The sequence below is a fragment of the Artemia sp. Qi Xiang Cuo genome, chromosome 3 (assembly GCF_049724085.1).
Source record: "Artemia sp. Qi Xiang Cuo chromosome 3, ASM4972408v1, whole genome shotgun sequence".
Taxonomy (NCBI): Eukaryota; Metazoa; Arthropoda; class Branchiopoda; order Anostraca; family Artemiidae; genus Artemia; species Artemia sp. Qi Xiang Cuo.
In genome coordinates, this window is record NC_142796.1 from 26,488,631 (window position 1) to 26,503,878 (window position 15,248).

Below are 15,248 nucleotides of genomic sequence, written 5' to 3' on the forward strand. Positions count from 1 at the left end.
GGTATAATTTCCTCAACTTTAAACTGCACGGAACAAAAAGGCTACCTCAAAATTTTGATTGGATGTGTTTGGGGGAATGGTGGGCGTGGAAGGGGTGTTAGTTGTCTTCCAATCACTTTCGACTATTAAAATGGGCACTAGCCCTTTGAATTTCCAATCGAATGAGCTCTTTTTCAAGTTTCTATGACAAAGATTTCAATAAAAACTTATATGCCCCCCAGGGAATAACTTATAACCCTTGCCCTAAAGACTGTGGGGGGAGTGTTCTAATCAAAGGTATAATTTCCTGAACGTTAAACTGCGTGGAACAAAATGGCTATCTCAAAACTTTGATTGGATGATTTTGGGGGAATGGTGGGCGTGGAAGGGGTGTTAGTTGCCTTCCAATCACTTTTGACTATTAAAATGGGCACTAGCCCTTTTAATTTCCAATCGAATTAGCCTTTTTTTAAAGTTTCTACGACAACACTTTCTGTAAAAACTTTATATGCCCCCAGGGCATAACTTACAACCCTTGCCCTGAGGGCTGTGGGGGAGTGTCCTCCTCAAAAACGTAATTTCTATCTACAAATCAACTAGGCTACGCTGAACAAAATTGCTATCTAAATATTTTAATTGGATGTGTTTGGGGAAAAGGTGGGCGTGAGAGGGAGGTTAGTTTCCCTCAAATCACTTTCGACTATTAAAAAGGCACTAGACCTTTGAATTTCCAATCGAATGAGCCCTTTTTCAGGTTTCTAAGACGAAGATTTCAATAAAAACTTATATGCCCCTAGGGGATAACTTATAACCCTTGCCCTGACTGTGGGGGTATTAGTTGCCTTCCAATCACTTTCGACTATTAAAAGGGCACTAGCCATTTTAATTTCCAATCGAATGAGCCATTTTTAAAGTTTCTACGACAACACATTCTACAAAAACTTTATATGCCCCAAGGGCATAACTTAAACCCCTAGCCCTGCAGGCTGTGGGGGGGGGGTTGTCATCCTCAAAGACCTAATTTCCAGAGCTTCCAACTACGTTGAAAAAAATGGCTATTTAAAAATTTTGATTGGATGTGTTTGTCGAAGAGGTGGGCGTAAGAGGGGGGTTAGTGGCCCTCCAATCTCTTTCGACTATTAAAAAGGGCCTAGCCATTTCAATTTCCAATCGAATGAGCCCGTTTTTGAAGTTTCTACGACAACATATTCTATAAAACCATATATGCCCCCAGGGCATAACTTACAACCCTTGCCCTGAGAGCTGTGGGGGGAGGGGGTTGTCATCCAATCACTACCCTGTTAGTTGCCTTCCAATCACTTTCGACTATTAAAAAGGGCACTAGCCATTTTAATTTCCAATCGAATGAGCCATTTTTGAAGTTTCTACGACAATACATTCTATAAAAACTTTATATGACCCAAGGGCGCAACTTACAATCCTTGCCCTGAGGACTGTGAGGGGGTTGTCATCCTCAAAGACCTAATTTCCAGAACTTTCAACTTCGTTGAACAAAATGGCTATTTTAAAATTTTGATTGGATGTGTTTGGCGAAAAGCTGGGCGTAAGAGGGGGGTTAGTTGCCCTCAATTCACTTTCGGCTATTAAAAAGGGTACTAGCCATTTCAACTTTCAATCGAATGAGCCCTTTTTGAATTTTCTACTACAACGTGTTCTATAAAAAACTTATAGACCCCTAGGGTACATCTTAAAACCATTTCCCTGAAGGCTGTGGGGGGTTACCATCCTTAAACACCTCATTTCCAGAACTTATCAACTACATTTAGCAAAACAGATATCTTAAAATTTTGTTTGGATGTGTGTGGGGGAATGGTGGGCGTGAGAGGGGGGTTAGTTGTCCTACAATCACTTTTGGCTATTAAACAGGGGACTAATCTTTTCAGTTTCCAATCAAATTAACCCTTTTTGAATTTTATATAATAATACCTTGTATAATACCATTATGCGCCCCCAAGGCATAATTTACAACCCTTGCCCTGGGGGCTGTGGGGGATTTTCCTCCTCAAGAACATATCTTCTATCTCGAAATCAACTATACTGAACAAAATGGCTATCTCAAAATTTTCATTGGATGTGTTTCGGGAAAAGGTGGGCGTGGAAAGGGTGGTAGTTGCCTTCCATTCTCTTTCGACCATTAAAAAGGGCACAAGCCACTCTGATTTCCAGTTGAATGAGCCCTTTTCAAAGTTTCTACGACAACTTCTTCGATACGAAGTGCCCTGGTCTAAAGAAAAAAAAATATATTGTGCTAACATCGTTCTTATATGCCCCCAGGGCGTAACGTAAAACCCTTGCCCTGAGGGTTGTGGGGGAGTGACCTCCTCAAAAACATATTTTCTATCTGGAAATCAACTACGCTGAACAAAATGGATATCTCAAAATTTTAATTGAATGTATTTGGGGATTTGGTGGGCGTGGATGGGGTTTTAGTTACCTTCCAGTCACTTTTGACTATTAAAAAGGGCAAATGGCTATCCGATTTCAAATTGATTGAGTCCTTTTCAAAGTTTCCAAAACAACTTCTTCGATACCAAGCGCCCTGGTCTAACGGAAAAAATAATAAATAATACATTGTGCCAACATCGTTCTTATATGCCCCCAGGGCATAATTTAAAACCCTTGCCCTGGGGATTGTGGGGGAGTGACCTCCTCAGAAACATATTTTCTATATGGACATCGACTACGCTGAACAAAATGGCTATCGCAAAATTTTGATTGGATGTTTTTGGGGGAATGATGGGCGTGGGGGGGGGCTAGTTGCCCTCCAATCAGTTTCGACTATTAAAAAGAGCACTAGCCCTGGTCTGGTGCCCTGGTCTAAGACCAAGAAAAAAAAATACATTGTACCAACATCGTTCTTTACTTAGGCAGCGCTATTGCGCTGCCTATGATAGTGTTCCCTTCAAACTGGGAGTGAAGATGCATGATTACCAAACTTTTAGCATTAGGTCTCATTTCTGGCTTTTATCTCAGGACCTAGTATAAAAAGAAAACTGCTTAACGTAATAATAATAAAAAATTTTTAATCACTTATTAATTTCTATCTTATCCTTCATAATATTGTATTTACTTATCTTTCTGTGCCCACTTATCTCTTGAGCGTTGCAATGAAAACCTGATTGAATGAAATTCACAAAGCTCTTAACAGGTCAAAGACTGTACTGAGACTGGCCGATAGATGATTGTTTCTTTATTGTTAATTAAATAAAAATAAAACAAAATTTTCCAACTGAAAGCAAGGAGCAACGCTAAAACTTAAAACGAACAGAAATTATTCCGTACAAGAGGTTGGCTACCCCCTCCTCAATACCTCACTCTTCACGCCAAAGCTTTTCAGCACTTTAAAAAGATATATTATTCTAATTAAACGGCCATTGTATTTCAGGAGTCATTCTTAAAGAACTGGGACGTAAAGTCAAAATTTAGCGTAAGGAACGACGTATTTAGGAGGGGGAGCCCCTCTTATAAACGGAATAATTTATGTTCGTTTTAAATTTTAATGTTGCTCCTTATTTTCGGTTTAAAAGAAACTTTTTATTTAATTTCTGATCTTTTTCAAATAATGCCTGGAAATCCGGCTCCCCTTCATGGAAAACTCCCTCCTCCACAAAAAAAATCCTCCGTGGAGTGTTCCTCCCACGCGGAATCCCCAGGATAATTCCATCTTCGCTGACCCCCCCCCCATAAAATTTCTTGCGGACAATTCCACCAGAAAAATTATCCTTAGCATACTTTCATTTGAAAAAGACTTCGATTTTTATTGTTTTTCGATTCCTGCCGGGAATCCCCCTTCCACGAAAATTTTATTCCCGGAAATCCCCTCATTCCGTGGAAATTTGCTCCAGCAGTCTCTCGCGGAAAATTGCACTATGGAGAATTTCTCCCACGGAAAATCCCCCCCGCCCATATGAAAGAATCCTCTAGAAAATTCCAACCCCGCAGAAACTTTTTTCCGGAACATCTCAATATGTAAAATTGAGTCGGCAAAGATTCGAGTCGGAAAAGTTTCCCCCTTCCTTCCCTTCTAAATGCTATTACGTCATTTATGTTTCATTGAAAACTATGCGTATTTTGAACAATGTGGTTTAATTTGTCCAAACATCGACGAAAATAATAAAAACAATCATCGTAATAATCATTATGAGCGGAAATACAAACGAAAATAAACTGAGTGTTCAATATATAATTATAGTGATTCCTGGATACCCCAGCAATTCCTAGATTCGAAATCTTAATTAACCGAAACTTATGATTTTTCAATGTGTCAATTACAAAAGAAAACTTCTGAAATATATTTGGCTTTCTGTAAAGCGCAAATGACGCAATAGAATGTTAGAATGTTAAGGGTAGAAAGGGGGCTGTATCCCTATTCCCATTTGTGGTAGTTCCTATTTGAATCAGTTTGTCTCTACTTTCTTCTTGTTTTAGCATTTATCTAAATCAATATCTGTTATCTTTATGTTTGGCATGATTATTTATTCTAATTTTATTTTGGGTTTCATTTATTCATTGATAATATTTTTCTGGTCATTTCAATACTGAATTATTAGAGGACATTTTTTCTGTTTGTGTTCAGGTTTTAGGCTCTTTCCTTTTCTTTGTAAAACTTCTCTTTTGGAGAAACTTTATTGAATATTAATTTCTGTTGTGACAAGATGAGAAAAAACGAGGATATTTGCAGCCAGTGAAAATGAAAATTCAATGCAAATATTTCGGCCAAGACCCCCGCTAGACCATCCTCAGTGCAAAATTAAAAATAGGACCTTCAAATAAAAAACTGAATCTAAGGCAATGCTATAACGTTGCCTATAGTAAGGCCATAAAGCTTCAATGTTTTTTATTTTTTTCCAGAGGCACTTTATATGGAAGGTGGGGTCGTATAAACTTCCAAGGGGGGGAGGTCATTCTATTGGATATTGGAAGTTCTAGTGCCCTTTTTAAGAGTTAAATTGATCGGAGGGCAACTGTTCCCCCCACCTTTTCCTCCAAATGCTTCCGATGCCTTTTAAGATAGCCATTTTGTTAAAAATAGTTCAAAGATCAAATTTAAAAAAAAAAAAAAAAAAAAAAAAAAAAAAAACACTCCGGGGTCGACACGATGCCCCAGAGCCGAAGACAGGTGTTGTAAGTCATGCCCTTATTCCAAAACTTAAGGTCTTAGATTTTTACAGTTAGGGAAGGAAGCAGGACCCTAACCCTTTATTGTAGTGATTTTTGTTCGTTTTAAGTATGATTTGCATATTCAATTTAAGTTCTACTCGTTTCAAAACTATTTATTCATTATATCAGTACCTGTTGTACGTTTGTTTGCTATGATTATTTATTTAATTTCTGTTCATTTTGGGTTTCAATTTTACGTACTCCAATAGTACAAGATTTTTGTTCTTTTAAGCTTGATTTGCGTATTCAATTTAAGTTATATTCGTTTATATTAGCACATGTTGTATGTTATTTGCTATGATTCTTGATTTAATTTCTGTTCATTTTGGGTTTCATTTATTCTTTAATAGTAATTGCTTGTTGTTTTGAGTTTTAACTATTGTAGGTTTTTATTTCTTCTGATCTTAATTTTCATATGGCCTTTACTTTTCTTTTAAAAACTTCTTCTTCGAAAATTTTTATGACTGGTAATTCAAGAAATTAAACCCTGTTTCATCGTAGGAATATATGCACCAAAATTAGCCCTAAATAGAGATAAGGGGGAACCCTATTTGAGTTCAATTCATAATAAAATAATTAATTCAGATTTTTCTCTTCAGCATTATAATATTTGACAACCTAGGAAAACGTTAGATAATACCAGACCTGTTAAGCGATTGGCTTTTACAAAAGGCATTAAATAAAAGGAGCCCGAATTTAATTTCTTGAATTGCCATTCATTGTTTTAATTTCATGTCAATCGCAACACATCTACATAAACATGAAAAAACAAACACATACTGTAATTAGTTACTGCAGTACAGCGGCTATAGGCCTCTCCTCTCAAGGAGGAAGACTGAAGCATAAGCCACCCTGCAGTAACAACTGTGAGTTTGTCAATTTGAATTTGTCAAATTTTTGTTTTACTTGTCTAATGTAAAATATTTATAAGAACAATTTTTTGCATAGGTTAATATAATGGGAAGAATCCAATATTTCACTCATTTTCGATCGCATTAATTATGGAATTATGGAACAACATTATGACATTCTTGGTCAAGACGATATGACAGTGGCCATTCTTGAATCAGCTTCACATGACAATTTTTCTCACTTGAAAGCTTTTTCCAAAATTCGTTTTTAATTTTTGGTTACTACGGGTTAGAATTCGTTCTTTACTAAGTTGTACATATCACTGCAGCCATAATTCCTCACAAGATTCCCTGAAAATTTCAGCTTAATGCCCTTAGTTGTCCTAAGATGTTCAAGACATGGCCTTTTGAAAACCTGGTGGCACATAGTGTGTTCTGTTTTAGTTCACCATCCACTCAATATTCTCTGAATAGTTCAATTTAACACCCTTAGCCGTTCCTGCGATATTACAGATATATTCTTTTGACAACCTGGATGCATATTATGTTTTTATTTAGTTTAACATCCCTTGAAAGTTCCAACTTAACAATCTTAGCCGTTCTTGAAATATTGCAGATACGCCCTTTCGACAACTTGGATACACATCATATATTCTGATTTTGTTCATCATTCCCATCAATATCCCCAGAAAGTTTTGATTTAGCCGTTCCTAATACACTGCAGATACGTCCTTTTGACAACCTGGATACAAATAGCATCTTTTTATTTAGTTCAACATTCCATCAACATTCCCAGAAAGTTTCAACTTGACAACTTTAACTGTTCCTGAAATATTGCAGAAGCCCCCATTTTCCTAATAAAACGTATGTTTAAAACATTACTAATTCTTATTATTTCCGGTCCTCGTCCCAGAAACTGTGGGGTTTATGTTATCCTCGGAAGCAATTTTCTTGGACTCACCTATATTGAACAAATGACTATTTCAATATTTTAACAGAATGTCTTTGATGGTTAAGGGGGGGGGGGGGAGGAATGGAAACGGTATTGTTGCCCCACCTTAATCACTTTTGACTCTTAAAAACAACATCAGAAGTTCAATTTGATATCAAATAATTCCCCTCTGAAGCTTCTACGAGCACACCTTCCAAATGAATTGGCCCTGAGGAAATATAGATAAACAATACATTGAAGGTTTATGGCTCTTTCACTACAGGCACACTAGAGCCTTGCCTCTGAAAACACAATTTCGAGTACTGGTACTTGTGTCTTATAACCACCACACTCAAGTTCTGTCAAACAGTGAAGATGGGTTATTGCTAATGAAATAAAACAAAATATGATGAAAATATAATACTTTATCTACAAAATTATGAAAACTACAACAAAGAATTATAGAAGGGGGTCCACCCAAACCGGATTATATTAAATACATAACCTAAACTAGCCTAACCTAACCAAAATACCAACTAAATATTTAATTATTATATATAGCTACAATACAGTTTCCCACCGAGCCGAAGCTAAAATTGTCTGGTATAAAGACCATGAAAACCGGTTATTGTCTCATGTTCGCGATATAAGATCTTGAGTGTGGTGGCTATCAGACAAAAGTACCGAAGTTCTTGATTTCCAAATATATATCTTTTCTTTTTTTTTGTGTGTGTGTTCTCAAATTGTTAGTCTGTCCACACAGCCCACACATGAAAACTTAACTTTTATCTACACTGTTTAAAAAAAAACTGGTTGTTCTACTACTATCATTTAGCCAAGAATGGGAATTAAAAAAATAAAGCAAAGTTTTACCTGTCATTTGCACCTATTGTGTAATTCTTCTTGGGGAAACTATAGGCTTTTTAAGATATATGAGAGAAAAAAACGTTTTTGGATTCTCACTTAACATAAAAGAGAAAATCTTTTTTAAACGGATTCCTAGTCCCGATCATGGAAATTAGTTTTAGAAGAAGAAGACTTGAACCCTCCTTGAGCTAAAATGATTATTATTAAATGTAAGAAATAAAATTTTACTTGAACGATAAATAAGAAAAACTTACTAAATTTGGAAGAGCACGAGAAAACCTATAAATTCCTGCCATATGATAATCATTCGGCATTTTAAATATAACTTAGTCAAGCCAAGACAATAATACGATGAATTATCTAAAACACATCGGTTTATCAAGTATTTAATATGATTGTCACGTTATCTAGGATTGATAATTTTTTTTTTTTTTTAATAAACACTTTTGCTGTAGAAAAATATTTGGCAACTTCAATGTTTATTTGGTATGACTAATTCAAACGGTAATAATAAAAGTGTCAAAGCTGGATGGGGTTACATAATGGGGAAGGGTGCCTGATGCTTAAAAATAAAGAATTTTTCAAATATTCTCTGACAATTCTGACGAGGACAAAGAGTTTGAGGGAAGGGGAGAGTGGTCATAGAATTCTTTTTGCCTCTCTATTCCTAAGTCTATGGGGATGAGTAATGGCGTATTAACGAATTGAGCGTTGCAGCAACCGTGGCCTGGTTGTAGAGCAGCTAATGCGACCATGTCTCATGGAGGAATGCTTGTATATTCTGGTTGAGGGCTTGCGGTAATGATGATTCCAATTGTATATTCTTATTTCCATCAGTCACCACTTTCGAAGAATTTCAAGCTCTTTTTTTCAAAATTCTCAAAATTGTTTTTTCACAGCAAACTATTACTTTTAAGATAAACTTGTGTAATAGTCATCATTCCTGAATTAGCTTTAAATAAAAAAAAATTGTCACTAAACAGTTTTAAATACATTTTAAACTCTCGGCTACTACGAGTCGTGATGATAACCTGGTTTTTGTTTGTTCCTAGATGGTTGGCCAAAACGAATGATCTTTGACAATCTTTCATATGCAGAATTCGTCCTGGCCATTTCATCGCTTCTCTCATTATAGCCCTAGAAAGGATGGTAGAACCACATTTTTTGTACAGCTAACTGTTTGAAATACAGTTTGTTAGACTTGAACCCAAAACAAGCAGTAGACAGTTCTTCTGAGAAACATCTAATAAATCCTCCTCTATTAATATCTTCACTGTGACCGAACTACAAACCGTCTACAGTTTGGACTACAGTTTGGCGCGAACGAGTCCTAAGTGATTCCGACTTCGCGGATGATATTCCTTTGGTATGCACCTCTGCAGCTGAACTCGAAGAAACCCTTACCAAACTGTCGGGAAAAGCATCGAAAGTGGGCCTGAAAATCAGCTGGCAAAAGACTAAGATAATGATCATCGATCCGGCAGACATAACCTCGAACTCACCTGCACTGAGCATATTAGGACATACCGTTGAAGTTGTGAAGTCGTTCACGTATCTTGGCGGATCTATCGAAGATTAAACTCAGCCCCGTATCGTGAAAGCCACCTCAATCATGGCCCGACTCTGTCGCTCCGTCTGGTCGAAGCCTGGCATTACCCGCAGAACAAATATGCGTATTTACAAAACCACTGTAAACGAACTTCTTCTCTACTGTGCTGAGACCTGGCATGCTGCCGTTTCGGTCCGAAGCGCCATAGGCGTTTCGGACCGGATCAAAGGGATTAAGTGGTATAACTTCGTCTCCAACACCCAACTGCTGTCACTTATCAACCAGACACCTAACTCAAGTCAGCTCGCTGAACGAACTCTTCGGTGATTCGGCCACCTAGGCCGCATGCCTACAGAAACGCCAGCTGGAATTGCCTTTAGTTTTTATCCCTCGACGCACAACTGGAGGCGCCCTCGTGGAAGGCCTCGTTCTAGATGGAAGGACAACCTTGCTCACTTCCTGTCATTGATCGGTAGCACCACAGACGAAGATATCATTCTAGCACAAAACCGTCTGGACTGGAGGCGAAGAGTGGCTTCTCTCTCTACGCTGGACCACCAGCAGGAGCAATAAGTTAAGTAAGTAAGTTAATCACGCCATACAGCATAAAATAAACTTTTCTAATAATTGCAATGGTAAAAAGGCGTTACGGGCAAAACTGATCCTCAAGGGGCGATGCTCCACTACTGTTTGACACTACTTAAACACCTAACGAGCCTGTTAAAGACAAATTTGATTGCAATTGACCTTTCCAAAAATTCAGTTCTGCTGAATATTATGAGGGTACACGTATTTCTGTGCAAAATAATTGTTCCTTTTTTTTTATCAGTTTAATTAAAATTATAAAAAAAAATTAGAGAAAAGTGAATAGCAACATTAAAACCTAAAAAAAGTTATAAAATAAGCAAAGCTTAAAACAAAAAGAATGACTTTTAACAAAATTAATAACAAGTTAGGTTCAAAAGGAACAGAAATTAGCGGCACAAAAAATAGCGGCACTACCGCCCCTTAAAATCTCCTAAGGGCTAGAAAACAATAGGTATTTCCAACAGTGGGCATTTTATTCGTCACAACATAAAAAATTGAAATACTACTTCAATATAAGACATAGTCAAGTTTAAAGGAGAAAACAAAAAATTTCTTACAGTAAATACATTCGTGCCTTTCAAAGGAGCACCTCTTCTCCTTTGATTCCATCCAGTAAATGATGAATGATTCCAAAAATAAAGCCTTTAAAACGTCAATTAGCAAATTTCTTAAGCAATATTTTGAATGGGTGAATCAATAGATAATTCACAAATTGAGCTCTGTAGTAACACTGTGGGTTTGACATTAACTAGGTAATACGAGACCCAGACATCGAATCTTGTTGTGGCAACAGACTGAAAGGTCGACGCAGGTACCTTAGTAGTCAAGAAGCGTCTTTAATCCGATTACTTTACTTTACTTCACAAATTGATCTTCTATGCATTTAAAAGGAATATAGTTAAAAATGAGAAAATATTGAAGACAATGTATTACATTTGCTTAGATTCAAAAATTGAGCCGTAAAACTCATTAGTGACAGGTCAATGTGAAGGTAGCCTACATGAGTTTCAAGATAACTTGATTCTGAGCTTCATTAATGATTTTATCACAAAGAGGCAAGAATATTATTTTAACATGTCGAATATCTTCTTAAACGTAGATGAAGACTTTTGATGCGACAAAACTATCACAAGTAGGTATTTTAACAACACGATGTAGCCTCATACGTAGCATGCAAAAACACAGCATATTCATCATAGTGATACGTTGCGGGGCAGCCAATGCTTATGGATTACGTCCCCAGTGCAACTTTTAGCTATGTTTTTTTATTATTATTTTTTTTTGCTGTTCTACAGTTTTAGTGTTTAAACGTAAGATGAAAATTTTCCCATCACTCAGTAGCTGATATTCAGCTTAAGCCATTAGCCGAATTATATTTTCTGGAGTCCTATCAAATTCTCTAGTTCTGATTGAGTGAGTATAGTTGGAAATAAAACATTCTTTTATTTTTAAGGCCATTTGACACCATAGTCTAAAAAAAGCAAAGTGGGTCATAATTCTTGTTCGGTGAATGTATGGACCTGAAACTAATGAATCCATTGATACAAACACCCGATCCTTTCAGTGCAGGGTACAGCAGTAGGCTCGTCACAAAATTGCATATTTCAGAAGGGACATAAGCCTAAAACGTCGGCCAGCTTCTACCAGACATTGGCAAGGATTGTATGCACATGTTCTCAGATGAAACATTGATTGAAGCCGAATGCGTTAAGAAGAGTCGACCAGATAATATTTACACCAATTATAACGCGCAATTCTAGAAATTGACAAAAAACATGCGAAACCGTGATGAGACCATGTAATTTGCACTGTCAACTATATTTATCTTTTTTATCACGTGTGTCCAAATATGCACAACCCATGCGGAATTAAATACAAAACGAGGCACCATTTCACCAAATCTTGAGGGCGGCAAGCCGTACGCTTTGCCCTGGAATAGTCCCTGTATTGGTCGAAATTAAAGGTTATTGGATCATTACAAAGACTAAACACTATTGTTAGTCACCTAGGGAAAAAGAAACACAAGAGAAAAGCTTTACCTCATTTCCTAGTTTCTTCAAAAACGGATCTACATCTTGAAATAAGTCGGATCCTTGATGGAAATAAGTGCTGTTTGCATGCATAAAGCACAGGATCTAAAACAAAAAAATGGTATTAGGATCATATTACTCTAGAATTTTTCAAGTAAAGCGAAGATTTGTTTCGGTAGAATTAGTAAACTCAAATGAAAGACTTAGCACAAAAGCAAACAAGCCATTAGGTCTTAAAGTTAAACACTACAAGTAAAAACCTTTATTACTGGATTTTCTTTTGAAAGAGTTACTCGAGTACTCAATTAAAATCACAAGGAAGTTATTATCATGATACAAATTTATGATTTTACGAATCCATAGACTTTAGTGACGCGACATGGACTCGGTTCAATTCTAATACTGTGGTATTCCTCCCCGAGACGGAAGCAGTGAAGGATTTACGCAAAAGCTATATAAGCTATAGTTTAGCACCACAACCTCTTGGGAACACCCAAACAAATTTTCCGAGTGAGTAATTGCCATATATGCTTATATTTTGTATCTTTAAGCGAGCAATAATTGTGTATGTATGTACATATTCTTTTCTCAAAACGGTTCGATAATTTTTTTCTGAAAAGTGGCACAGTCACATTTTCTGGTCTGAAAAAAAAAACAATCCAGATACATAACGACTTTTTAAAAATTCGTTTTCCTCTCCCAGAGCCTTTAAAATGTTTTCTCAAATCTTTTGCGAAATACAATTAAGAGACCAAAATACTTGAAAAAACAGTCAAAATGAAGTTTGAATTTTGGACTAGGGTGACTGAATATCAATCAACTCATTACCAGTCCTAGATTTATAGCTTTGACGCTTCTTGGCCCAAGCGTTTTTGCCAATCCGCTTTTGTGAAATATCCGGGGAAATCCCCGAAAATTTTGATATAGCGGAAGCACTGAACAGAACGAAATTGATGAGCCATAAGTAATGAAAGAGAGAGGTGATACAAGGAAATCTCAGCTTCTATTCTTGGGGGACATTTTGACAGTTTATAAGTGGCCACGGAATTCCTGAGTTGTTTAAAATCACTTTTCTGTGAAAAGGCAGCGCGGCGGTGGAGTGAACCTGGCACTTTAAAGATGAATCACATAAGTCCAGTTTTTGTTAGGAAAAAAACCCGCTCAATGATAATTTATTGTGCCCATTGGCATTGTGCACCTCTAGGCCCGGGCCTAGGAAATTCTGGCCTGGTTATTACTATTTTAAAAAGTTCTGACCTGAGTTAATTTTGCTTGTATCAATTTAGGTTGACAGAACAGGTCAATTGAACTTGAAAGTTGAATATCTTAGCAACATATTCAACTAGAAATATTGTCATTTTGGCTTGGATTTTGAGTAAATTATGTTTGTTTTTCCTTTATATACGTCGGGGGCATCAATTCAGGTTATGAGACGATTATATTTCCATTGGAGGGAGGGGGTTCAACGGTAGGATAAGTATGCCGGAGACCATTTTTATGTCTACAATTTGCCCCTGGTATTAAAACTTAAGACAAGAAGAAATAAAATCCTATAATGATTCACGACAAACCAGGCAAAGAAAAGAGTAAGCGATTACAAACACAATTATGAAATTTGCATACAAGATAAACTATTCAATAATAGACCTTGGGACTCTTTTTTTTATGTAGATCTTTCTAGAGACGTGGAAATTTTTATTTTGGACTTGGTTCTAAATTTTGTCGTTTTAAAACCCCTATTGCATTCATTATAAGCAACCTAGAATTAGAACAAGACCTTCTAGTCTCTCTACTTGCCAGGGATGCCAATTGGAGGGTGAGAATTGACCCTTAAGAGTTTGAAAAATACCCTTTCCATCTTTATTAAAAAAAAATTAACAAACTAAATCTAGAAAAATTACCCATTTTTTTCTTGTGTGAATCAGTGTATCCGCGTGTGAATTTACATATATATATATATATATATATATATATATATATATATATATATATATATATATATATATATATATATATATATATTAGCGTGTCCTCCTGAAGTACAAAGCCGTATTATGCCCAAGTTTGCATTAGCGATAACCCTGGATTAACTGGTATTACTGGTAATTATGACTCGAAATTACTGACAAACGCAGCAAATTATGGTTCCGTATTTTCCTTACGCCTATTTTCATCTCACCCCCGTCCAATCTGTCTGGGCCTTGCTTTAGGGACGGAGCCAGCATGCCTTGTCCCTCGTCATCTCGCTGAACAGATGGAAAATATCACGAGTCGGTTTATTTGAGCTAGTTTTGCAGATATATGTTGCATAAGCTGCGAGGAATTAATTTTGTTAGTTTTAAGTTGCAATGTCACGCTTTACTTCCACTACAAAAACTTCTTTTTTTTACTTAAATAAATAAAAGGCTGAGATCTCTTGGAACACGTCAAATAAGGCACTGCAACCTAACTTACACCAAATTTTAATTTTACTCCTCAGCTTTTGCAGCAAAGCCAAATATTTACATTCTAGCAGTGAAAAGGGTTCCACATACATCATAATAAGACCCAGTTTCAAATCACAAGAGGCTTTAATTTTCTACGTCCATATATTTGATATAATAACTCTCTAAAAAAAAAACAACAGGAGAAATGGAAATGTCAGGAAAGGTTATTAAAAAGTCAAACAAAAACTTTTCATTATTTTTGCATCTCTTATTAATCTTTGGCATCTTCTTATAAATGCTCTATATCTGTTCCATTGCCATTTTCTCCTTCCACATATATGATGAGCAAACATAATCTGTGATCCTTTAATATAATATTTCTTAACCTTTTACCTGATCGTCTCTTACTATGTTGCTAGCTACCGCTGCAACCCGGATTTTTAGGAGCTATGCGTTTTTATATTTCTTAACATTGGACGTGATTGTCTCTTACTAGGTTCCTAGCTACCGCTGCAACCCGGATATAAGTGAGAGTTCCTCTTTTCTATTATAATACGGTGCAACCTGGATCTTCAGTTACTACGGGCTACAGATCGGTCTTTACTGTAATTGAATCATATTCTAGTTTCCTGAGAACTGTTTACAAAGCCTGAAGTGAAAATTTACCTCCATAGCACTTAAGCACCATCAGCACATCACAAATTATTGAAGTATGTCCTATGTACGCTCTCGAAAAGATATATATATATATATATATATATATATATATATATATATATATATATATATATATATATATATATATATATATATATATATATATATATATATATATATATATATATA

General features: G+C 36.2%; 1 protein-coding gene across 6 annotated transcripts in view; it reads right to left on the reverse strand.

The window, feature by feature from the left end:
- CenB1A (Centaurin beta 1A) overlaps positions 1 to 15,248 on the reverse strand; it is a 163,418-nt gene that overhangs the window by 100,259 nt on the left and 47,911 nt on the right. For all 6 annotated transcript variants that reach the window (XM_089085696.1, XM_089085693.1, XM_089085692.1 and 3 more), the window contains one exon: positions 11,986 to 12,081. In XM_089085696.1, the coding sequence (XP_088941822.1) occupies positions 11,986 to 12,081 (96 nt within the window). The remainder of the gene's footprint in view (positions 1 to 11,985; positions 12,082 to 15,248) is intronic.